Genomic DNA, 27,071 nt, shown 5'->3' on the forward strand with positions numbered 1-27,071 from the left:
TAAATACTTTATACCTAGCCTGCATTAAGACAGTGTGATAATAATTCCAAATACATAACTCTCAGAGTTCTGATAACTTAGTTTCATGAACTTTTCAAAATATACCTTCATTCCTTTCTCCCCAGGCGCACCCTGAAAAAGAGACATCCAAGAAACATTAATATCTCAGCCAAATTCACATGCATTACCATCTCAGCCAAGTTCATATGCATTACCATCTCAGCCAAGTTCATATGCATTACCATCTCAGTCAAGTTCATATATTACCAACTCAGTGCAGTACCTTCTCGCCTCGGGCTCCGCCCCCTTGTGACCTGGACCCAGACCCAGAGGAGGACCCAGAATCCCCTTTGGGCCCAGCGGGACCTCGGTCTCCCTGATTGCCTTTTTCTCCTCGATCGCCCTTCTCCCCCTTTGAACCTGAAACAGAGAGTGGAAGACTGCAAGACTACACCAAGCATCCCAGTGCTTCATCAACTCTCCTCCTCCTTCCCACAATGCATCTCTCCAGCATGAACACCAAAGATCTTGCTGGTTCTTCAGCTCTCCTCTTCTTTCCCACAATGCATCTCACCAGCATGAGTACCAAAAATCCCAGCATTAATGCCATGCTAATGCTAATGAATGCGAGGTAACTAACATCTGCATGCTAATGCTAATGGATCCACTGGTAACTGGATGAGGTAACTCACTCTCACATGCTAATGCTAATGGGTGTGAGGTATCTCACATCTACATGCTAATGCTAATGGGTGTGAGGTATCTCACTCCCACATGCTAATGCTAATGGGTGTGAGGTAACTCACTCCCACTTGCTAATGCTAATGGATGAGGTATCTCACATCTACATGCTAATGCTAATGGGTGTGAGGTATCTCACTCCCACATGCTAATGCTAATGGGTGTGAGGTAACTCACTCCCGCATGCTAATGCTAATGGGTGTGAGGTAACTCACTCCCACTTGCTAATGCTAATGGATGAGGTATCTCACTCCCGCATGCTAATGCTAATGGGTGTGAGGTAACTCACTCCCACTTGCTAATGCTAATGGATGAGGTATCTCACTCCCACATGCTAATGCTATGCCAAGAGCTGGAGTTCAGCACCCGCCAAAGACGGTTCTCTAGGTCCTGTTACTCACCGTGCTGCCATGGTACCACAGGGTGGGTCTCCTCTCTCCGGCTAGGATCTTCAATTGAAACCAACGAGAAGCAAAGGGGAAGACAAAAAAGTTCACTTCAGGATTGGGTCAAGAGTCGACAACATCTCTATTCACATTTAGTCCGTAAAACCTTTAATTAGAGTATCTACAAAGATGTGTATTAAACTGAGTATGCTGTTCCTGTTGAGTTCTAATAATTTCAACACTTTTCTTTTAAATACGGCTGGAAAGATTTAATGCAGACTAAGACTACTTATTCAAATCAAAGGTGACTGCTTTCATGCTAATTTAAGCTGTAATTGACATAATTTGTTCAGCAGTTTATAAAGTTCACATGTGCATTAAATTTGTTAAATGTCTTTTAAAGTGGCCAGAAAAATAACCCATCATAATCTGGAAACTTGCATTATCAACTCTCTCCACCAGATGGAGCCCATCACTTCCATATAAACTTGTGCACACAACTGTTGACTTACAGAAGAGGAAGCAAGAGATTATTATATTTTTATTAAAACTTAATTACTTCTCCAGGTATTCTTTTCTAAATGTGTAGCTCAGATATGGTAATCCGCAACCACAACTGAACGGCGTGCAACTGCAGTATATGATATATGAAAAGATTAAAATAATAAAATGATTGCTATGTTTACATAGGAAATTGGGGGAAACAATCAAGTAATTTAATTAATTACAATAATAGCATGCAGCAATCTTGCTCTGTCAAGTGGACAGTTAAACTGGTTACAGGTCAATCAAATAGCAAAAGACCACGCTGTTGCAATGAAACGTTAAAAGTAAAGTAATAGGCACCTAGTACATTCATTTTAAATACTGCCCAGCATTACAAAAAGGTCATTTTATCGGTTCGCTTAAGATCATCTAATTTGGGGCCGACGTTGATTATGAAGCTGAAGTCTAGGTGTGAGCGTGCACAAGCTCACGCAGCAGGAGGTTCAGTCGAACACGCTCACCCGCTGCCTGCGTCCTCCTCGTCACCGGGGGCTGCTGTATGGGCCGGAGAGATGGCCGAGTCGTCTGCACAGAAAAGAGGGGCGCGCTGTTTTAAAGTGAGGGCGGCACGGGGGTCCACGGGGCCATACACACCGTGTGTGAACACACACACACACACACACACACACACCTGCAGGTCTGGCCTCCGTCAGGAAAGCAGGAAAGTAGCCACCTGCCCGCAAATTGTGATTAACACAGCAGTCCACCAATCCTTGCTTACAAACAGTTGCTATGTACATACAAACAGTTCCTTCGACATCTAGCTCCGACACTGTCTGCAACATCACTGTAGCTGATAGTGGAAAAAAAACTTTAGCTACAAGTTAGAAATCTTCTTTTGCAGGTATTGTTGGGGAACTTGGAGAACGTTATCCTAAATATCTGGGGGTAACATTGGGTAGCATTTCTTTGGAATAGAACTTATTTAATTTGTGTGAGCTAAAATAGCCAACATTGTTTGCTGTAACTTTACCTCATTTTCATATCAATACTTTTAATGGCAAGCCTAGATTTTGCCAGTTTTAATGAATGACTTACAGAGAGTGCTTTGTGTGCATGAGTAACTTGGCCTTTTTGTGTGTTGAAAAACGTTTTTGTTTTTTTTGTTGAAATACTCTATACACTACCTCAGGCCCAAACAATTAGGCATCACAGTGTCAATTGATAGACAACTGCACATCTCTGTCCTACCAGCTAACAATAGTATAGAAAAAATACGTATATAGTTTATTTTTCTAAAGATTCATGAAGATGAAAGTGAGATCCTAGAGTCATTGGCTCCAAAGCACAAAAGAATAGCTTTCTTGATAATTTAAGACTGCTGACTTCAAGCAGTAAGCCACATGACAAGAACCTGGGGACTAAGCTATCATGCGCTTGTGAGGAATGTGACCAAAGTGGCTGTGTTCCACATAAGAAGCTTTGCAGAAGTCTGTTTCCTTCTCCTGCAGGTGGATGAGGAGAGCTAAATACATGCAGCAGGGTCCTGTTTCACGAAGCAGGATCACTGCGTTAGCTGGATCACTGCGTTAGCTGGATCACTGCGTCAGCTGGATAACTGCGTCAGCTGGATAACTGCGTTAGCTGGATAACTGCGTTAGTTGGATCACTGCGTTAGCTGGATAACTACATCAGCTGGATAACTGTGTTAGCTGGATAACTGAGTTAGCTGGATAACTGCGTTACCTGGATAACTGCGTTAGCTGGATAACTGCATCGAGTAAAACCCAAAACCCTCCAGATAGCTGTTCCGGGTTTTACTCAGCGCAGTTATCCAGCTAACTCTGTAATCCTGCTTTGGGAAACAGCCCCAGGACTATCAGGCTCGATTAGAGCAAAGCGTTCCTCAGTGGCACCCCAAAACAAACGATCAAACCACTGAAACTGCTATGAACTGCTACAGAAAAAATATTGATAACTTTTTAAAAAAGCACAAGATAGCTTCTGTAATTTTCGCTTGCACTGGTTGCCTGCGAGTTTTAGAATTGACTTTGAGGTCTTTTTATTGGTTTTTTAATCGCAGAATGACATGGTACCGAAATATATGAATTATCTGCTAATAAATTGTTGAAATGAAATGTGCAACCTGCAATCTTCTGACAGCCTACTATGCTTGCCAAGAGTGAAGCAGCGAAGCTATTTTTTATGCTCCAAATCTTTGGAATACTCCACCAACATATATCACTACTTATTATTACCCGAGTTCTATGTCTTTTATCCTGTTTTGACCTTTTTTGTCTCTGAATCTGAATCAACTACTTTATGTAAAGCAACTTGGACTGCAGACCTTTGTATGAAATGTTCTATATAAAATGACTATTGATTGTAAATTATTTATTATCCATCCATCCATTATCTATACCCGCTTATCCAGAGCAGGGTCGCAGGGGGTGCTGGAGCCTATCCCAGCGTGCATTTGGCAAGAGGCAGGAATACACCCTCGACAGGCAACCAATCTATCGCAGGGCACACACACCATTCACTCACACACTCATACCTATGGGCAATTTAGGGTCTCCAATCAGCCTACCTGCAAGTTTAGTCATACACAGTCACACACGCACACAGTCACACATAGCCATGCACAGTCATACACAGTCTCACAGTCTCACACTGTCACACACGCACACAGTCACACACGCACACCACAGTCTAACACTGTCACACACGCACACAGTCACACATAGTCATACACAGTCTCACACTGTCACATCCAGTTATACAGCTGGATATATACTGGAGCAATGCAGGTTAAGTACCTAGCTCAAGCGTACAACGGCAGTGTCCTAACGGGGAATCGAACCTGCGACCTTTTAGGTTACAAGGCCAACTCCTTACCCATTATGCTACACTGCCGCCCTGCAAACAGTGGAATGGAATCAAAGAATCTGTGCGTTAAAGCCTGAATTTGTAATTACATGCCACGAAAAGTCAAACGGACGTTCATTGCTTTCATATTCTCAAGCCTGCACAAAGTACAAATCTCAACAGAACGGATTATATGGTCTCTACATGAGACGTGGTATGTGTCTCGGAGTTTACTAGTTCTTCCGACCACAGCTTTAGTCGGCAGACCCTTCCCAGAAATGTCAAAGAACTTCATGAAGACTGATATAGTGTAACAGATGGCAAACAACCTCGGGGGGAAAAATGTCTGCTTCTTTTCACACGAGTGATCATGACTTAACTCCATTCCACAGCAGTGGCACGTGGAAAAAAAAAAAGACACATTTCCCCCCCTAAACTTGTCATAGCTGGTTTAATGCACGTATGCAGCACTAAACAATAATTACGTCTAAAATCCGCACACTCATAGGGGGAGAACTGGGACCCTAATCATGTAACCAGCTGCTGAGCATCTTTGAAGCCCTTCAGCAGCTACACGGGTAAATATGTACTGTTGGAAAATGGTGCTGTGTGATATCCGGCAGCTAATGGACAAAACAGCAACAAAAAAAAAAGAACAAGGGAAAGTCCAGGGGCTGTGCGTGTTGCCCGGGGAGACGCCCGCGCGTCCTTCCCGCCCTGCAGCTTCCCTGGGGCTGCCGGGACAGCAGTCTTTCGGGCTGTGCTTCCCATCTCATTTCACTTATCTTAATCCTGAAAGCGCGGCACCACGCTGGAGGGAAGGGGGGGGGGGGGGAAACACAGGCCAGCAAGGTCTCCGCTTGATGTGGCCACCAGATGCTGGCCAATCACATGCAAGCATTTCACCACAAAATTCCTGCATGATGTAAGTGTCCAGAATGGCCTATTCAGAGAGCACTTCCCAGCACGCAGTATGAAAATAATGAAACACATGCTGTAACCATGTTTCTGGATACGGTACATACTGTGAGTGGGGTGACCTCAGCTAACCTGGGTCTTAGCAGACCGCATGCTTGGAACCGCCATCTTGTATCTTGCTCACCTCGTGTAGAAATCTTGTACGTCCGCTTTTTTGTCATTTTGATTTTTTTAACACACATCAAAAATTCTTTCTGGTCTATGTACCGTCAGTTTCATAACAACTAATAAAGTGGTCCAAAACCCCAAATGATAAAACCATAAGTTTCCTATGTGAATGGAAAACTGAATCAGTTTTTATTTTTTATTTTTTATTATTCCTGAGATTTCCCAGTTTGGAGATGTGAGGTTCATGCAGAAGCCAGAGGACTTGCAGAACAATTTAAAACAAAAAAAGAAGAAGTGAAAAACGGAGACGTACCGTTTCCGTTCTCCTCCTGTCCTCGTATCCGCTTCCGTAGTCTCCCGAGGCCTGCGGGAATGGGAGAGACCGTCAGAACAGCGTTCCCCGGAATGCCCTCCCGACGCAGGCGCTGCGCCTTCCCAACCCGGCGTCCCTCCCTGGGAATTTTCCGACGGACGCGGCGTTCCCTGTGTTGCGCCGCCGTTCTGTTCCCGCTGGGAGGTTCCGTCGGGAGTTGAGTTTTACGAGACTGGCTGGATCTGAACCTCCCCGGCAGGCCCACTCCTGCTTTTTGTTACTGTTTGGTTTTCAAATTAGGATGTTTTCAGAGCCTGAGACTCGGGAGAGACGAGGCTGTACGCGCACACCCCCGCTTTCCTCAGCCGTATGCCCAGTGACCTGGGAGGGTGGTGTATGAAACACCCACGCCCATTTCTGAAGAGATTTGCGCTAATTTAACTACAAATCCCATGATTCCAAATCTCTTGCCAGTGAGATTTCATGTTAAAAATACAGTCTACCCAATATATATTCACTGCATCTTCACTGCATGTGCAGATCAATATACAACCACACTGTAAACGTATGTATTTTGCATAACAGATTTTCTACTAAAAACTAAAAACTCTTCAGTTCAATCATAATTTGCAAAATGTCTGTTGTACATGTTTATTACCATGTATTCACCAGAAGGTGAAAGGGGGTGAGTCATTTAACCCAGAAATTTCCCGCAAAGATCTTCACAAATACAGCTCTGGACACTACTTTCATTGTGAGAAATCTGAAATGAACTTTGGAGAAAACTCGCAGGCACGCACGCACGCACATACGCACGTAACCACACACGCACACACACCCACACATACACTCACTCACACACTCACTCACTCAAACACACACACACGCACACACACCCACACACTCACTCACTCACTCACTCACTCACTCACTCACTCACTCACTCACTCACTCACTCACTCACTCACTCACTCACTCACTCACTCACTCACTCACTCACTCACTCACTCACACACACACACACACACACACACCATGTGTTGCTATATTAAACAGCTGACGTTATCCTGTTCAGTTAAATCCACTAAAAGCCAAGTGCCCCTCACTTTCTATCAGACCAGTGTCTCTGACTGGCTGCCTTTGACTTTGACTCACAGAAACATTTCTGCCCGTGACATATAACTCTGTCAACTAAGTAAGCTATAAAGACATACACACTGCAGGTGAGCTAGTCTAATCCTTTACACATACACAGAAAAATGCAAAGAAAGTCAGTCTATATACAGTTATGACTGCGGGCCAGTTTACTTAAGGCATGTGACCCAGGTCAGTTTATCAGCTTGGACCTGGTTCTCCCTACCCTCACTCCATCACACTCTTGGCTGTGTGACAGCCGCAGCATTCTTAGGCCGTGTGAAGCCTGTCAGTGTCACTCCCATGCAAAGCTATGCACACCTCCAAGCCGCCTACGATATGCATACAGAACATTCTGGAAGGCCAATCTGCTCACAGGCAACCTGGGTCTTGGAGGAAGCTTTGCTTTCAGTTAAACAGGAAAGAAAAACCAGCACTCACAACCTAGAAATAAAGTGATTATTTTATATTTTTAAACTTTTGTTAGTGCACACTTATGAATACAAATAGTCAACTGTGTTATCTTTCATTGTTCAGATTCAGCTATAAACAAGATTATGTTCCAGTCAAACTGTAACGCAAGCTAAGCACATCTCTGAAATGATGGCTTTAAAATGATTCCCTAGTGCCCCGGCTAAAATCAACCTGCAACCTAATCAGCCCCTGATTTAATTGGCTAAAAAATTGTTCTCTCCCTCTCCACCTTAGCTGATGTGTGGTGAGCATTCTGGTGCAAAATGGCTTCCGTGCATCGCCCAGGTGGGTGCTACACATTGGTGGTGGCTGAGGTGAGTTTCCCCCTGATCATGTTGAGCATCTGGAAAAGTGCTGTACAAATGCAACGTTTCATTCGTTCATTTGGAAAATGCTAAGCCGTGCTTGTACTCAGTTTGTTGCAGTGTTACCAGAGGGCAGGAAAGCGGGGATTGACAGATCCCTGGCTTTGGTTACAGACAAGGCCAGAGGATTCAGGGGATTTGGGGGCGGGTCGGGGGTGGGGGGCGGGCCGTAACTCACCGCGTCAGAGTCATCTTCGTCTTCCTCACAGTGTCGTTCGGCTGCTCGAGGGTCCCCCGTGACCCTCAGCTCTCCGATCACGCCCTGGAACACACACACACACCTAGTCACACACATGCGCTTACACGCCACGCCCAGCGCAGATCGCCCGCACGTCGGGACCGTGCGTCTGCTCGGTCACCACGGTTTCAACCAGACGGCTGCTCTCGGCGTCGAGCGTGCGACCGTTTCAGACCGGCTGAGGCTTCACGCGCGCGTGGCCGACCGCCCCGCCGCCCCGGGGTCCGCCCCACGGCTTCACAGCCGCTGACGTCACGGAGACGGAGACCCCCGTCGCAGCCGCGGCCCTGTCTGCGGTCACGCCTCTCTTCTGCGTGGGCTGGAAATGCCATTCACGAAACAATGAGCTCTTTCAGCAGCTCCAGATATCTGAAAGGACTCCATCTTCCACACGCAGGGTTCGGGGGAATTTATCCTCTGGTAAGGCAGACGTGTCCTCCTCCAGACAGGCTGCCCAGGGTCGGGTTCACTGGCCGCTACCCCCTAATTCAAAGAGGCTTTATAGCAGCTTAATTGGGCCTTTGTGTGCCACCTCCAGCCCCCCACCCACCCCACATTCTACCATAAAAGACTCACATGAAGAAGCTTCTTCCATCTCTGAGATCCAACCCAATCACAGAACACTGCTCTGAACGCGGCCAATCAGGAGAGACTTTGCACACGCTCACACAACAGGTCAACATACTTATATTTATGCTGACAGCAAGTACCTCTCACACCATGTTTGGTATACTAAGATTACGTAGCTTATGTCAGAGGGTCCGAAACTTTCGGAACCCGTAGTTTAAGTAATCTATCACGTGAATGCCTTTCTTCTGCTCGGTTCATCATAGATCCTCACATTTAGCTTGACATAAGTCCAAATGAGCTCAATTACGCTGACTGGTGTGAATGTTGATGGGCGTTCACACCAAATACGCAGAGTTTTTTGTGATGTCATGGCATGGCCCGCTTCATTCTGCGGCAACCCACATTTTGACAGCCCCAGGTTCAGGCAGGCCGGGGGGGAGAAGCGGAGCATGTCTGTTCCGTACGGACAGAGAGGCTGAGGGCGGCTGTCTCTGTTAGCGTCAGAGGTGAGTAGGAGAAGCGGCCCCTGACAGGGCCCCTGGAACACCAGCAGGTAATAAATGACATAGTTTACCTGTCTGACCTGAGCAGACGCTGTCAGCAGCGAGGACAGCCATTAGCCTCCTGCTGCCGCTGACAGCTTTCGTCACCATGAATATAGATTTTTTTGGAAAATTGGCCTAAATGCACTTCCCTGTGGCCCTGTCCCATGGCCCACTATCAGCTCCCCCCCCCCAGACATAGTCAGACCCCCCGCGGAGCACAGACGGGCACATTCCCCGACCCAGACGGCCGGCCCACGTCCCGGTGACACAGAGGGCGGGGTTCACGTCCACTGCACGTGCTCAGACGCGGTGTGGGAGGGCCGCCGTCCGGCCGCGCGCTCAGAGAACACCGCCAGACGGCAACCCACCACCGAGGGAAAGAAACAAGCACTCTACAAGAAAAGCACGCCGGACACTGTGGACAAACATCTCAATGGCTCCACACAAACCTCCAACACCAAATGTTCCCCAAGGCCAGTCAAACATCTACGTCTGTAGTCTTTTTATCTTAAAATTGGTCATATTCACGTCTTTTTAAGCCCACTTCACCAGCTGCATTTGGAATATCAAAGCAAACACTTCCTCAACTTCCCACTCCACTCGAACGATTCAGAAACTCCTCGTCGCACTCGACGGCTGCAGTCTGTGTAAACTGCGAGCGCTCCTTTGAACTGAACTGGCAGGGAGACCTGATGGGAAACAGCCCCTCCCCATCTCGTCGCGACAGAGCCGAGGACGACCTTTTGGGGCTTCACAGCTGGTCAGGTCACTGGGCCTAAATCACCCCGTTTGTTCATGTCAACCCCCGACCAGAAGGCACAAAGACCAGCAGACCAGGAGATTCCTATCTGGGGCTGGGCTGCACTTATTACAATACCCCAAAGCACACTGCCCTGGAAGACGTGCCGAAAGGAACTTTCCGGGCTGGACGTTCAGCGACTATGAGACTCAGTGTGACTCACCGCAACTACGAACATTCACAGTACATACAGTCCAAATACAAGACCTTCTACGAGTGAGTCTCATCTATATCGTCTACATGCTCCTCTGTTTTAGGATGTTTGTGGATAAGATGCTGTTCCCACATATCATTTGGCCTCTAGTGAAACCCTTCCAGTGTCTCCAAAATCCTTTTCTTTTCCCCCTTTCGGTTTTCCAGTACTGTCTGGCTTTGAGAGGGGTCAGAGAAAGTCACCTGGGCTGTGTCCACACATCAGGGGGAAGGGCAAGCAGGTCAGCTCAAGATTTACCAGGGGAAGTTAATTATTCCCCTGCGGTTAAAAGGAGCAATTAGCTCTTGAGTTACCTCGAGGTGATGAGGGCTCTTTTTATGGTTTATGTGTTCTGGTTCATGGGAAGCCAATTTTCAGTAATTGAGGGGAAAATCACAGAGGAATTCTCACAGAAAGCAGATCCGGTTTACCCTGCTGGCAGCACAGACATGTTCTATACTTTAATACACGTGCAGACAGCCAGCGTGCCTCCCAACATGTCCGATGGCAACAGGCACCGAGCCTCCTCCAAAAAACCAAAACTTTACATGGCATTAGAAAAGAAAAACATTCACAAAGCCGAGAAAAGTAGATAATTATAACTTTGCTTCAACGTCAGCGTGAATTCAAGGGACTCCCAACAATACCTGGCAGAGTCCATTTTAAAAGGTCTTATTAAAATGGAAAACTCACAAAGAAAGACGATAAAACCCTGAAAAAAAATGTGTCAAGGACTATGCTAACGAGTTTGGGCAAGACCCCTTCAGACAGACGCGACTGCACTGTCCCGTTCCTGCCCGTTCACACACGAAGCGGCAAATTCAGGCACGAAGCAGGAGACGCTTCGCGAGTCACGGCTCCATCGCCGTTCCGCTGCCGGAGCGCTCGGGTACGTACCAGGAACTTGTCGGGGTCCGCCCCTCCGGCCTGGCCCACGAAGATGCCCGCCCCCTCCTTCAGCTCCATCTCGTCGGGCGAGCGCTCGAAGCGCTCCACCTGCGGGTCCGAGTCGCAGTTGATGTAGAAGCTGACGCGGTCCTCCGCCACGGCGATGGAGAAGCGGGTCCAGGAGTCGAGCAGCGAGGGGACGCTGAAGCTGGCCGCCTCGTAGGAGGCCAGCGAGTCGGGCTCCGTGTAGTACAGGATCACCCGCTGCGTCCCGTCCGCCGCCACGGCCGACAGCTTCACGCCCACGTACATGATCTGCTGGCTCGAGTCGGTGATGGAGAAGATGACGCCGGCCTTGCGGGAGGTGGGCTTCAGGTTGAAGAGCAGCGAGAAGTCCCGGAAGAAGGGGTTGGGCAGGTGGGCCCGGGCCAGCTGGCCCGTGTTGGCCTCCGGCCCGAAAACGTAGCCGGGGCTGTTGTCGGGGCCGTAGACCTTGGTGATCTCATCGGGGGGCGGGTCTCCGATCAGTTGCAGGAGGGACACGCCACCGTGACCTGCAGGGGGGGGGGGGGGGACGGGACAGGAAGTTACGGCATGGGCTCACCCTCCTGGAGACCAGCACAGAGGGGGAGCCGGTTAGAAAGCACTTTCGATTAGTCTGCTTTAACTCCACAGTGAGCACTTCCAGTTAACAGCCGTACAGAAAAGATGCCGCCACTACAGTAACTATTAGCTGCATTTTAGAAGCATTTCGTGAGTAAAGTGCGAAGCAAATGACACGTGTATTGCTCGACTAATAATCAACCTCCAAGTAACATTGCATTACAGGCATCTAGCAGATGCTCTTCTCCAGAGCGACTTAACTTTTTACATAGCAATTACACTACGTCCATTTATACAGCAGGATATATACCGAAGCAATGCAGGTCAAGTACCTTGCAATGCTTCAGTACAACATTCGATTGTCCAACCTGGGAATCAAACTAGCAATCTTTAGGTTACAAGACCAGCTCCTTACCCATTATACTACACTGCCGCCCCATCGCCAAGTAAAACATCCAGGGCACTCCGAGCCATTAACAAGACACTGTTGGACAAATGTCAATATTGTCTGAGGATGCTTATTTTATAAACTATCTTGGGAAACCGTGCTGATCCTTCAGTGCATGTCTACTGTATCTCCTCCAGGAATAGACCTCTACACTGTGGCAGGACAGAGCAAAAGTAAACACACTCAGCGACACAGAACAAACACACGAGCCCCAGCGTCGAATCGGTGAGTGACACGCACCCCCGTTGCCGTTCCCCATTCTAAAACGCGCCGCCGCGCGTCGACCGTGAGAGGAAAACCTGCCCCCCCCCCTCCCCCCCCGCCCCGATTCTCACAAGAACTCTCAGCCCGGGGTGTCTTTGGGGGGCGCACATTTAAAATAACCCCCCTCCCCCGCTGCTCCAAAATAGCCGAGCGGGACACGGGAATCCTACAGCGGCTCTGAGCCCGCGGACGAAACGCTGGACAAAAGCTCCAGGGCCCAGAACGCAAATCTACTGAACAGACGCTGTTTCCCTTTAACCCCCCAGAGAAGGTATTTTTTTAATGCGAGATTTATTTTACGGCTTAGATTATTACCGTACGCTCGAAAATAGCTGACGTGAAGAAATGCTTCTCACGATGGAAAAAGCAGAACTCCGCGCTCAGCCCCCAAGGCAATGGCTTGAGCAGTGGCTTCCCAAGGTTTAGGATAGGAACGTCACCCGTTTCGCGATAATGTGAAATGTGCAGAAAAGAGGCATCGCAATCCCTCCACAGCAGACTGTCTTTGCGTATGACAGCGTACAGATGGACATGCAAACTCTGCTCACGGAGGCGAACGATGCAGCTTCAGCCGGGGAAAATGGGAATCTTTGCCTCTCACAGCAGGACCATTCTCCAGGACAACATTACAGTGCCTTCGGAAAGTATTCTGACTTTCCAAATCATGTTCAATCAATTGAATTTACCGCAGGTGGACTCCAATCAAGTTGTAGAAACATCTCACAGCTCAATCTGATGGACTATATCTAATCTCACACACACTGTTCAATCTGCTGGACTATATCTAATCTCACACACTGTGTTGGCATGGAAACTATAATGGACTGTCCCATTTTTAAAAAATAATAAATTTGCCGCCTAATGCGGGAGGCGGAGCACGTTCAGCTCCCTCCCTGATTTGGAATGTCCAGTTATCTGCAACCGTAGCCGCGTAAACCCTGTGACCGATTCGGGAGAGCGTAGAAATGCACGGTCCTCCTCCAAAACATGTGGTGCCACCAGCTGCTTCATCTTCACACCACAGATCGCAGTTAAGCTCGTACAGAGCGGAGTTGGCAGAAGACCTGTCGTAAGTGGATATGGCTTGCAGTCCACGGCTGCCCGATCTCAGGCCGAGTCGCGTATCGCGGGCGACACGGTCACCAATTGCGCATTGCCCCGTGAAGCAGCCGGCACCAGCGCGGTCCGGATTCGATCCGAGACGCTGGGACTCATCCGCACACCGCGGCGTGGCGCCTTAGCCGAATGAGCCACCCGGCCGCCCGCGTGCACGTTCGGTCACGTTCACTTTCTGACACGTCTGCGGTCAGAAATCAGAGAAATCACGCAGCGCAACGAGAAATGTGCAGCTGTGGCGAAATGTCCCCCCTTTTCCCTCCCGGGGGAGGACGTGAGGAGCGCCCACGCCGAAACGGCTCATAAACGGGGGACAGAGAGTTATGGGTCCTCAGAGCCCGCGACCTTCCGCCCGTTTGGCACGGGGCAACGACTATTCACCGCAGACTGTAATCCTCTCTGACATCCTGTTGATCCCCCCCCCCACGCTCCATAAACAATCCCACAGCACCCAGAATCCCCCACGCTCCATAAACAATCCCACAGCACCCAGAATCCCCACTGCTGTACTAAACAATCCCACAGCCCCCAGAATCCCCAGTGCTGTACTAAACAATCCCACAGCGCCCAGAATCCCCACGCTCCATAAACAATCCCACAGCACCCAGAATCCCCACTGCTGTACTAAACAATCCCACAGCACCCAGATCCCACTGCTGTACTAAACATCCCACAGCACCCAGAATCCCACTGCTGTACTAAACAATCCCACAGCACCCAGAATCCCCACTGCTGTACTAAACAATCCCACAGCACCCAGATCCCCACTGCTGTACTAAACAATCCCACAGCACCCAGAATCCCCACTGCTGTACTAAACAATCCCACAGCACCCAGAATCCCCACTGCTGTACTAAACAATCCCACAGCACCCAGAATCCCCACTGCTGTACTAAACAATCCCACAGCACCCAGAATCCCCACTGCTGTACTAAACAATCCCACAGCACCCAGAATCCCCACTGCTGTACTAAACAATCCCACAGCACCCAGAATCCCCACTGCTGTACTAAACAATCCCACAGCGCCCAGAATCCCCACTGCTGTACTAAACAATCCCACAGCACCCAGAATCCCCACTGCTGTACTAAATAATCCAGAATCCCCACGCTCCATAAACAATCCCACAGCACCCAGAAGCCCCACTGCTGTACTAAACATCCCAGCAGGTCCATGCTGAGAGAACAATCCCACGCCTGCATCAGTACATAAACAATCCCACAGCACCCAGAATCCCTGATACCCGACCGATACTGCTTACTAAACTCAAGCGCCAGAATCTGTGCACCCCACGCAATCCACTTAAACAATCCCACAGCACCCAGAATCCCCACCGCTGTACGTGTTCTGAATGCAAAAGGACATGTGGCATGGGTATGCTGAGGAGAACCAATAGCAGGGGCAGCAGTGGCATCACTAACAGGTGTACAAAAATGGCGGATAGTGCACTGAATTTGATTACCCGTCGATTACATTGTGTCTTTACATAAACGTTTTTAGCGTGTGTCTGTGACACGTACCAATACTTAACACACAAAAACACATCATTATTGTTCGCAGATGGTGACTGCACTGCACTAAGCAGATCCATATGAGATGTTCCGCTCTACAACTGACCTCTGACAGGAATGAAAATACACCACCCAGAGGCAGTAAATATCCTACAGACAAACACACATACAGTACATGGGCCTCTTCCTCTTTCGGGGTTTGCCCCCCAGGCATGGGTGAGCGGTACCAGAAGATGTCAGGGCTGGTGAAGACGGGACCCCGCAGAGGAAGGGCCACCATCTGTGGAGTTCCACCTGAGCAGCTGAGCATCTGCTCTGCAGAACGTGTCCACATTCCGCGTGTGCACATCACCACTTAACACGCAGTACCTGAGGTGTCATGGAGTTCAAAACATCTACTACGCAGCTACACGCAGTACCTGAAGCCCCATGGAGTTTAAAACATCTACTACGCAGCTACACGCAGCACCTGAAGCCTCATGGTGTGTGAATGTCCTACTACGCAGCTAAGTCAACCGAGTCAGGCTAGGGCATCTGCTCTTGAATAAATGTTTTAAGTAAATCATTCTTTGGACCAGAAGATCTCAGACTGCTGTTTCCTTTGAAGCAGGTGATAAATCTCTCTCACCCAATCCAGGTGTTTGTTTGGATAAAGAGCAACTAAAAAACCCCGGGGGCAGTGTGGTCTGCTTTCACACACAAAAAGAATGCATTGGAGCGTGTAATTAAGAAATACACTGGCATGCTGGCATTTTGTGCTACGGGAACTTTCCCAAACCCACCAGGGGTTTATCTGTGGAGGTTTCCATGCTCGCTGAAATTCACTTCTTCATGCTTTGCCGTCAGCGGTCGGCGGTAATTGGTTCCCGTGGAGACGGGAACCGAAGGGGGGTTAAAGAGCGGTAACGCGATACGCCTCTGTACGGCACGGCTCTTAAGGGACCCCGTGTCTCCATATGGAAGACATGGCCGTGTTTTGCACTCCAGCATGCCTCTCCAAAGACAAATCATTCTGATTTCCAGCTGAATCTGACTGAATTCAGCGCTCCCCTCCTAGCTGAATCTGACTGAATTCAGCGCTCCCCTCCCTGCTGAATCTGACTGAATTCAGCGCTCCCCTCCCAGCTGAATCTGACTGAATTCAGCGCTCCCCTCCCAGCTGAATCTGACTGAATTCAGCGCTCCCCTCCCAGCTGAATCTGACTGAATTCAGCGCTCCCCTCCCAGCTGAATCTGACTGAATTCAGCGCTCCCCTCCCAGCTGAATCTGACTGAATTCAGCGCTCCCCTCCCAGCTGAATCTGACTGAATTCAGCACTCCCCTCCCAGCTGCAGGCTCTGGGGCTTTCTATCTGTGGAGCACGCGCCACATCCTCACCGCAGCAGATGGTTGTTCTCTCCATCGCCTCCACCGACCTTTGACCTCTGTGACATGGCAGCCTGGCGGTACTGATAGGAGATGTCTCTGGGAGATTTAGCTCAGTTAAGATCAGTTTTATTCGCACAGCAGATTGTACAGCAACACGCCAGAAAGACCCGCTACAGAGAAACAGGAAATGGGAAAAATTAGGCAAAGCCAAGCCTGAACCCCCCAAAAAGAGATAGCGGGGGGGCAACTCCCCAGCGGCAAGAAAAAAATGCTAACAGTGGCGAGAAAAAATTCCCTTTGTGGGAAGAAATGGTGGGAGAAAGTCTGATATAGAGGGCTAGTCCATCCTCCGCTGGCCAACTCGGAGTCAGTAGGCAAAGACAAGCGAAACAGAGATAGAGAAAAACAGAGATTCACGAAGTACAAATCAACAGCAAAACAAAAAGGATCCAATCAATAGATACTGGGTTGATTAGAATTTAAAGAGAAATGCAAGCTTTCTTTTCTCACCTCAGTCAGTTTGATCATTTCACTTTGGTGATTGCGGAACTTGGCAAAGTGTCAGTGAAATTAAAAACTAACACTTGCATTTAATTTAAAGTCAAAGTTAAGGATGAATGCAAACCGAATCCAGACCACTGTGGCAGGTTCATTCAGGGAATCTGGGGTAGCATTAAAATTAGACGCCCTGACGAGGTATCTGAAAAAGGCAGTAAAATACTGAGGAAAAACTCAACCAATAATAATTGACGTGTTTGGAGGCAAGAACCAAAGTCTACAGAAAGTAACTTCATATGTAAATTGTTTAAAATCCTAACAAAAAGCAAAGCATTCGGTCAAAACAATGACAACCATCCAAATGTGCACTTGAAGACACCTGAAGCAACCATAATTTGATGCAACAAACACCTTTTAAGTCAATGTCACTGCTATCAGTAAACACCTCTTAAACATAAAAAGCATTTGTTTTAGGAAAACTGCTATTAGGGTTTTCCCTCCCGGGGGATTTCCCAAACTTCTGAGGCAGAGAATAAAGCCAGAGCCAGTCACATGGGCCCCTCAGCACTGCGTTTGTGCAAGAGCAGCGTGTCACCCGGCCCAATCAGTGAAGACGCTCTCGGTGCCAGGGTTAAAAATGGCCACTTTAATTGGAATGTCTATTCAACCAAGAGTCTCTTTCTCTCCTTGCAGACCTCTGACAGCTAAACAAGTACTCCAGCAAATGAACTAAAGAAAGCAGCGAAACGCACTGACAGGGTTTATGGTCCTATTCTGCGCCACCTTGGTTTATATCCTGAGAGTGAACACAGACACTGTTGCCCTTTAAAAACAGGGTTCCACACGCACACACCCACACACATGCAAGCATACACACACACACACACACGCACACACACACAGGCACGCATTCACAAACACACACACACAAACACACGCACACACCCACAAACATGCACGCACACACACACACACACACAGGCATGCACACACACACACACACACACACACACACATGCGCGCACACACACACACACACACACACGCACACACACACACGCACACACCCACACACACGCACACACACACACGCACACACCCACACACATGCAGACACACACACAGACACACACTTCCAAACACAAACTGTATAAAGCTTGCATGCATGGGAACTGTCCCTCTCTGTATACACTGACTCTGATGCAGTGACGCTCAAACCCTGTAAGGTCAGCGGGAAGAGGAACGGCCGCCAGGAGCGTGAAGACAGGGGCCCTGTTGCCAGGCAGCGCTCGTCCCGAGGTCATCCGTGGGAAAACGGGAAACATCTGGCGGAATCCGAATCGCCACGGCGAACTCCGGTCCCCACGGTTACGCTTGGCCACCAGTCAAAACATCTCCGTGAGGCTCCTGACAATAGCCGCGGTCCTCTCTAATGTCGCAGCGAGCCGGCCGCGGGAGACGCCTCCCCCGCCGCGGCCGCGAGGCAGCCGTACACGGCACAGGGCGGGAAACCCCGCGCCGTTCCTGCGCCTGGAGGACGCGTTACAGTCCGTCCGCCCGCGAAGAAGCCCGCGTACCGAAACGGCGCTAGCGCAGATCGCGTCGCGCGCGAGCGGCCGATGCTTCGCCCTGAGCTCATTTCGGGCAGCCGCTGTCGGGTCTGCAGCGGTTCGCGCGGCGCCGGTTGTTAAACTCATCGGCCGAGGCTCCGAAAGGCCCAGCCCGAGCGCCGGCCAACCGCAGCCTTTCAATCTGCGCTCGGCATTCATCGAGGCGATTTCCGTGAGTCCCTCAGTGGTGATACCGAAGCCCCTCCCAAAATGAGAAACACGCAGCGCTGCGCAGCAACACGACACGCGCGGCTCGAGCTTTCGCGAACGATCGCCTTCGGGTTCAGTCACGCACACGGCCTGATACTGAAACGTGTGACTATCAGGTTCAGTTTCGACACGTCTAATCAAGTCAGAAGAGCCTTAAGAAAACGTGCCAGCCGAAAAAAAAAGCTCATCTAAATATCTCATGTAGGGAACAGATGTTCAACAAGTCAGAAAGGGGGTTGTTAACACGCCGCTCTACCACGAGAGAACGTTCTCAGAGTCCCCGAAAGACTTCAGCGGAAGCCCCAAAGATAAGCCGTCAGTAAAGCTGACACATCGCACTCATCTGCGCATCTAACCCACGGTGGCTGAGTTTGCTCCGTTACGTTCTCTGCACATTCAGCTAGCCGTAGGCCCTATTGCTCTGCAGGCGTCCGCATACGCAGACAAAACCCTGCAACAACACCACCGCAAACAGACAAACACAGTTTCTAAACAGGAAGTGGAAATAACAGCCACGGACAGAGCTTCCATTAAAAGGCCTGTAGGTCACAGGGACCAGGCTTGTGCAAGAGCTCACGGTTAACCCTAACCCTAACCTTGAAACACGTCCCCCAACACAAAGAGACAGGACAGATAACCGAGCTCCAGCTTAGTCACGTGCTCTGCAGCCACATCACCAGAACGACCTCTTCTCTTCCATAAAGGTGAGAACTATTGAGAAACAACGACATTATTAACAGCTCCTTTGGCACACCGACAGACCCCCCCTGACCGCCCCCACCGCCACTGACCGCCCCCCAACTGACCCCCACAGACCCCCCCCCCCCCGCCCCGACTGACCCCCACAGTTAGCGGAACAATAACCCAGCTATGGAACAGAGGGGGAGCGTCTGTGCGAGTCAGGCTATGTGTTTTATGTTTCTCCACCACTGCCCGTGTGTGTGTGTGTGTGTGTGTGTGGGGGGGGGGGTTCATTATTTACTGTCCTGTTCATTTGCAGTTTAATGCTTACTATTTGCCACTAATCTCATCTTCCAAATATCATGGACCAACTTAAATTCAGGAACCAAGAGGTAGCTGCCGCATACATAACACATTAGCTGTGCATTCCCAAATAGGGTATTCATACTGGACACACCCCAATATGAATACATATATCCTTATAGAACACTCACACTGGAGTTTGCGCTTATTATTGAATTGGTCATACCATGCGACTGACACCAGGCAAATATATGTTCTTGGCAAGGACTTTCTTTTTTTCAAAAATATTATGACCGTTACTGGAGTAAAAAGCTTAGCTCCATATTAAATGGTGAAATGAACAAAACAGATATGCCAGCTGCCAGACTTTGTCCAGCTCATACAAACGCCCATACAAAACCACAAGTTCCCACAAATGTTGAGTGCTGCTTATTGCGTATTGTTCTGTGAAACAGATCGCTCTGTGAAATCACATTTAAAAAACGCATATTGGAATGGGAAATATTTTGGCCTGAAATGTACATATGAATGCCTCTCTTCACAATACAGTTCCAGTGGGTTGCAGTCCATAAACAGACAAGGCCAGATGAGAACCACTTCGCCCTCACAAACAAGACATTATTCTTCCCAGAGCTGCGCTGCTCCTTCCTGTTCCTGTACAGAACAGGGCGAGTCTCAGATGGCACGGGTTCAAATTATGCGCTCTCGTTCTCAGCTCTTCCCCCACACCCCCAAACGAAAATATTCTGGCATCCCGTCGAGTGGCGGTCACAGGCATCCCTGTAACCCGGGGAACGTGGAGGCCTTGCCCCCCTCGTCTCTCGCAGACGGGACAGGGCACAATCTCTTCCCACGGCGGCCATTTTCTCCCCCGCTCCGGTCGCGTCCGTGAGACTCCGTTTCCCATGACGGAGCCCCCAGACAGGGCCGCTTCCTGTGAGAAAGCCCGCAGAGTTAATGCGAGCAGATGAGCCCGTTAAAGGAAGACGTGCGTATGAGGGGGACGCCGAGGGTTCAGCGTTCGAAGCGGGCCGGGGGGAGATAAATCACACGGTCCTGCAGCTCGCGTCCTGGGACTCGGAGCCAGCAATGTGGGGTGCGGTACCCCACGGAAAACCGTGCAATGTTAGCACAACACCGGTGGTGGAGGCGTGCGGCCGGCGTGCGGGACCGAAATGTGATTCACACGGAGGAAGAACCACGAGCGGATGCAGCACTTTGGCTCTCATCACTGAGAACACGGCCTCTTCCAGCGGCACTGCGGTGCTAGCACAAAGAACCCCTCCCAGCCCCCCCCAGCCCCCCCAGGCCCCCAACCCCTCAAAGGCCCAAATCTGGTGGGCTTCCGCAAGTCACCATAATGCCTCCATCAGTAAAACAATCCGACAGAAGAACGGAGAAAAGTGTCATTCCAGCCCTGCAGGGCTCACAAAGCAGTTTTCAGCCCCTCAGTGGCCTAAATATGGTCACATCCAGAGGCACCAAGGATTCCTGAGCAGGAAACAGTGTCTGACACCTCGGATATAGATACCAGTTCATTCAGACTGACCACTTGTAGGGGACTTGCTGGATGTTCTGGAGTTGAGTCTACAGACAGATTCAACAGCTACCATGAAAAAGAGAGAAGAGAGAAGATTGGGCAGCCGTTATTATTAATGGAGGAGGAAATGCAACCAACAGAAATCAAGCAGTTCTGAGAAGACAGTCAGTGTGTGTGTGTGTGTGTGTGTGTGTGAGAGAGAGAGAGAGAGAGAGAGTGCGTGTGTGCATGTGAGTATAAGAGTTTTACATCTCTTAACATTATTTGCAGCCCCGGCTTGTTGTAGCCACCACATATTTGTAGGTTTGAAGGTGCTGTTTTATCCAAGGCAGTACAGTGCTATGATTTTCGAAACCCCGCACATGACAGCCAAGGAGAGCAAATCCATTTTAAAGGGTTAGAGTTAGCAGGCAAGCTAATCGGTGAAAGCCAATATTACCTAAGAAGGGTAACGCGAGAGGATCATTTTGTCTTTGGCGTGGCGCTTATCAGAAACCCTACACCCCTGCAGCTACAGGCTCGCTGCTCAGCCGTCCGGAGCGGGAGAATCTATCCTCGGGACCTGTCAAAGCCGCTCTTCAGCGGGAAATTCCAGACGCCCGCGCTGTGAGCGCTAATCTAAGTGGAAGTCAGGGAACAGGCGGATCGACAGGCAGGAAAGCCAGGGCACTCCCGCAGAGTTAACTCAGACTACAGCACAACACGTATGTCTACAGCCGCATTTCAGCATTGACATTCCGTGAGACTTCTGCAGTCCGTCAATTTCACCTTCGTACCAGACGCGTCGCGTCCACGTTTGAGAGACAGGGGCCCCCTGAAATGCACCCATTTATTTAAAGCACGTTGATATGACGTAGAAACAAACAGGAGCTGTGTACAGTATACCACCGATAAGCTGCATGCAGGCTATAAACTAGCTGATGCTTTATCTTAAGGCAGAGAAACTAGCTGATGCTTTATCTTAAGGCAGAGAAACTAGCTGATGCTTTATCTTAAAGCGGAGAAACTAGCTGAGTGAGTTGCATAAACTCACTAATGTCAATGGAGAAATAAGACATATGGCAAGAATGTTCATGGGAACGCTGGCACTGTAAACTAATGTCTGTGTGTGTGTGTGTGGGTATACAGTAAGAGTGTGTGTGTGTGTGTGTGGGTATACAGTAAGAGTGTGTGTGTGTGTGTGTGGGTATACAGTAAGAGTGTGTGTGTGTGTGTGTGGGTATACAGTAGTGGTGTGTGTGTGGGATATAGTAATGTGTGTGTGTGTTGTGTAAGAGGTGTGTGGTGTGTGGTATAAGTAAGAGTGTGTGTGGTGTGATGTATAAGTAGAGTGTGTGTGTGTGTGTGTGTGTGTATACAGTAAGAGTGTGTTGTGTGTGTGTGTGTATACAGTAAGATGTGTGTGTGTGTGTGTGTGGGTGTAAGGTGTGTGTGTGGTGCATCGTGTGGTGTTGTGTAAGAATGTGGTTGCTGTGTGTACGTGTTGTGTGCGTGTGTAGTTTTGTGCTGTGGGTGGTGTGTGCATGTAAGAGAGAGAGAGAGAAAGAAAGATTGTGTGTGTATGTGTGGAGAGATATCTTATCATAATATATTATTATGTATTTCATATGATCCCATGAATCATGTGATCTAGCGGTTTTTTCCATGTGTCACTCAAGCCAAACCCATAACTCTCATGCTCTCCTTCACGAGGCGGCAATGTAAAGAACCGCATCAGTACGCAAGCACAGGACATGCAGCTGCATGAACCAACACCGTTCCTCCATGAAAAACGAGCAGAATTAAATAAATAATAATAACATACTTCTCTTCGGAATAATCTGTCCATTTGAAAGATTTATATGAGGTCTGGGGCTTCTGTGTGAAAGGAATGCTCTGTGTAGGAGTCATGCAAAAAAAAAAAAAAGCGAGCAGAATCACAAGCATTGCAAGGGGCGCACAAAACACGTCCGCCCAAATTCAGTTCCTCTCCGTTTCTCCATTTATAATGAAAAGGTTCTGTGTTCCACGGTAACTTATCAAAAATTCATATCAAGCCATTATACAGGACGCAATGTAGTTCGACGATCTCTGCGGACTTTAAGAATGCTTATCTGATCGCCAGTTAATGGAACCATTGCCTTTCTGAGTGCAGTTCGCGAGGACTTGATAGTTTTGCAAACTCAAACGCAGAAACACAGAAGTTGCAATAACTTTACACGCATGCAACCTAATATCAGATTGCATAAACGCTTGCAGGTCTTGCTGAACTGGACTAAACAAAAGTAAAAAATTGTGTTTCTTCCAACGCACTCGGTGCATTACAGTTGGAATATCAAGAAATTTAGAAACAGAAAACCATTCTGTGCTCAGGGATGTTTCAATCCAAAAAAAGAAGAAAAAAACACGGGAAAACATACTCCAGTTCTGATCTAATTGTCCATGTTGCAGAAGCAGGGCGTTCCTAATTCAAAAATTAATTTTCCTGCCAAGGATATCTCGTACAGCGATCCCAGGAAGCCTGTATTTTGACATGTATCCCCTTAAATAAGTGCGTGCCCACATTGTGGATCAGACAGACGTTCACATGAGCAGCCGCCGCCCCCCTCGCAGAGCCCATGCTGGTAACACGCTCAGGTCAGAGTCTGCCCTGCTAAAGCAATCCAGCGCTGCGGTGGAGGACCGGCTCTCAGAACACGGAGCCAAACAGACTCCAGCCAAAAATAACCAGAGAGCTGTAATAACTACTGGATCTACGAGTCCATACGCGCTGGCCAACGACTATCATACGTCGCCGGACACGACTGGATCTATCATAGTCGGCCGGACCACAAACTGGATCTATCCAATACGCCGACACAGAACGGCTACACCTCCGGACCACAAAACTGGATCTATCCAATACGTCCGGCCGGGACCACAAAACTGGATCTATCAATACTCGCCAACCACAAACGGATCTATCAAATCCGGCCGGCACAAACTGATCTATCCATACATCCCGCAGCTGGCCTACACATCGTTTTGGGTACAAACCGACAGAGAACCAAATTTCAAAAAAAAAAATCAAAAAAACACAACTTCAACTCAGCAGCTTTATAGAAATAATGATGAATGCACATCTCCATAGAAACGGCTCAGACGCCGCCGGTGCGTTTTGAGAACAGCAGGCTGAAGCGGCCAGGTTCGGTGACGGCATGCGCGGCACGTTATAAGTGAGACGGGGCTGCGTGCGCGACACTCTGCGGGCTGCGGGGCTGCGGGTCGCATGCTCTGCGGGGGGGTCAGGCGGCGCGGAGGCCTGGGCATGCAGGGGGAGCCCGCGCAGCTCCCGCGTTGCTAAAGCTCCCCGACGCCGTGCGTTAATGCATGCCGCTATTCTGAGCGTGAGGGGGGGACGAAGAGGTGGGCGTCCTGCAGCTAGCCCCTCATCCGCGCGCGACGCGCTTAAAGCTCACACCCGTCTGAGCCCCGTGGGGTGGGGGGGGGCTCCCGTGTAGCTTTCCGGGATGGAGGGGGCAGGGGGGGGGTTTAGTACTAAACGGTGGCCTAGCTGCGTTAGCGGGACGACAGACAGACACGGTGCCGGTTGAAAATGCATTTCCCGGAGCGGGATGCATTCTAACCCGCCGTTACCTTCGCGGTCACTAAGGGCCGCACAGGGGCAGCCCGGGGGCCGGGGGTCGGGCTCGGCCTCGGGTTCGGGCTCGGCCTCGGGCAGCGAGTCGCACGGCACCACGAAGCGCCCGCGGGGGAGGAGCCTCCAGCAGGCGTCGCGCAGGGCCTCGCAGCGGCGGCGGCCGGGCGGGGGGGGCGGCGGCGGCGGCGGGAGGCCCGGGGCGGGGCACCCGGGCGCCACCAGGAGGCAGACGAAGCGCTCCAGCTCCGGGTGGCAGCCCGAGCGCAGGAGCCCCGCCCACTCGCGCAGGACCGCGCGCACCTGCTCCACGCTGCTCTGATTGAGGAAATTGGGGACGGCGAAGCTCCCCTGCCCCGCGGAGGTGCAGAAGGGCAGGTCGGGATCTAGAGGCAGGCAGCGGGCGGGGCCCGGGGAGGCGGACTGGCTTTCGGGAGAGGTTAGTAGAGGGCCTGAGATGGCGTACTGCTTGGGATACTCCGCTGACTCTCTGTTAGTACCGGTCCGACTGGAGTTACGGCTAGAGCGACCGCTAGAGCTACCGCTAGAGCTACCACTCTGGGCAGCTCCCTGAGGTTCAGACAGACCGACGCTTTGGAAGGGCTTGCTGCCAAACCCGCTACCCTGAGAACTAGCATTGTGGCCCCCAGCTGTCCGGTTACTCCTGCCCAAAGCATTCTGGGAACGGTCTACCTCTGCCAGCTGTTTCCCAGCATGCACTCCGCTACTAGCTCCTCCCAGCCCTGCGGCCACCCCGGCAGGTACACCTGAGCCCTCCTGCGTCTCCCCCACCGAGGGTCCAGACCCCAGCCCGTCCCCTGCCGAGCCCCCATCGGCAGGTCCGGACCCGAAACCCCGTCCCCCCGAAGCAGCATTACCCGGCTTGGCTCCCCCCGAGGAGACGCCCGGTCGCTTGGCGACCGTAGTGGGCGGCGGGGTGGTCGGGTCCCGGTCCCAGGTTTGCACAAACTTGCGGATCCCGCTGGCCACGTCGATGATCTCCGCTCCCACGCCGGCGATGGTGGCGTCCGGCTCCTCTCCGCTGGAGGCCGGCCCGGCGCCCGAACCCTCGCTGGCGGTGGGCGTGGGGGGGGCCTCGGTTGTGGCGCCCCCCCAGTTCCAGAACCAGGCGTCCGAGCGGCCCGTGCAGAGCGCCGACAAGAAGGCGAGGGCCAACCAGAAGCCCGTTTTAGCCATGGCGACGGTGGCGGCGGCTAGTTCCTGCTGCTCGGCGGCTAGTTCCTGCTGCTCGGCGGCTAGTTCCTGCTGCTCAGCGGCTGGCTCATGCACCCTCGCTGCCCGGCACGCTCTCCTCTCTCTGCTCCAGCTCTCAGCACAAACACACACAGCCCTCAGCCACGGGAACACAGCAAAGAGGGAGGAGCGCAGGCCTGGGGAGTGGAGGCGGGGCGGACCTAAACTACAACCGCTCCCCCTCACTGGCTGAGCAACAATGCACCCCACCCCCCCCCCTCCCTTCTCCTCCTCTCCTTAACCCCACCCCCCTCCCCCAGCTCCTCCTGCTCCCGCCTCTCGGGCAGCTGCCTCTGCTAAAGCGCTTCACTCCGAGCTTGGCTTGCCCCCGCGTCAGGTTTTCGCATCTGAAAGTTTTAGGAAAAGAACCCCGGCGCTCTTGCCAGCAGCAGATCGGCAGACCGGCAGATTTATGGGCAGAGGGAGCCGGAGGAGAGAGAAAAACACGACGGCAGAACCCTTCATCCCCAACTTCCCCCTTCCGCACGCCTTTCCAGCGCGCCGCTGCCCGTGAATCGCGTCACACTGGGGTCATCACACTCAAAATCACACCCCCCCCTCCCTTTTATTTTAAGGGAAAGGGGGAGCAGCAAAGGTCTGACCTAATGCTCCATTTCTCCGACTGAATTAATTTGACCCAAGCTCCCTCCAGTTAGCCAAAACTAACCTGCCCTTTTTTCAAGCAGTTGCATCGAACGGCAGAGAATCTTCCCTGACGTGCGCGCCCGTACGCCAACCAAGTATTCGGGTTGTAAAAACGCGCTTCAAAGGGTGTCGGCTCCGGCTGCCGGTGACCTTTAGCGAGCGTGGAAGGCTGTCCCCGTGAGCTACGCCCATTCACCCAGAGTCAGTTCAGATGAAAGTGATAGATACTGTGAGAGCAGGAGCGGGGAGCGGCTCGTGTAGCTAAAAGAGCTATTCAGTCCAGCCCCAGGCCCGCGAACAGGTCCTTCCCTCCCCAG

At 50.6% G+C, this 27,071-nt stretch overlaps 1 protein-coding gene across 1 annotated transcript in view; it reads right to left on the reverse strand.

Moving 5' to 3' along the window:
- The window catches only part of col18a1a (collagen type XVIII alpha 1 chain a), a 56,037-nt gene extending 29,729 nt beyond the window's left edge, over window positions 1-26,308 (reverse strand). The window contains exons 1-8 of the mRNA XM_064311470.1: window positions 24,855-26,308; window positions 11,096-11,640; window positions 8,032-8,115; window positions 5,881-5,931; window positions 2,083-2,198; window positions 1,143-1,237; window positions 284-420; window positions 106-132 (exon numbers count right to left, since the gene is read on the reverse strand). Of these exons, the coding sequence (XP_064167540.1) occupies window positions 106-132; window positions 284-420; window positions 1,143-1,237; window positions 2,083-2,198; window positions 5,881-5,931; window positions 8,032-8,115; window positions 11,096-11,640; window positions 24,855-26,052 (2,253 nt within the window). The 5' untranslated portion in view covers window positions 26,053-26,308. The remainder of the gene's footprint in view (window positions 1-105; window positions 133-283; window positions 421-1,142; window positions 1,238-2,082; window positions 2,199-5,880; window positions 5,932-8,031; window positions 8,116-11,095; window positions 11,641-24,854) is intronic.
- Between the last annotated feature and the right edge of the window lie 763 nt (window positions 26,309-27,071).

Source organism: Anguilla rostrata, chromosome 15, assembly GCF_018555375.3.
Source record: "Anguilla rostrata isolate EN2019 chromosome 15, ASM1855537v3, whole genome shotgun sequence".
NCBI lineage: Eukaryota > Metazoa > Chordata > Actinopteri > Anguilliformes > Anguillidae > Anguilla > Anguilla rostrata.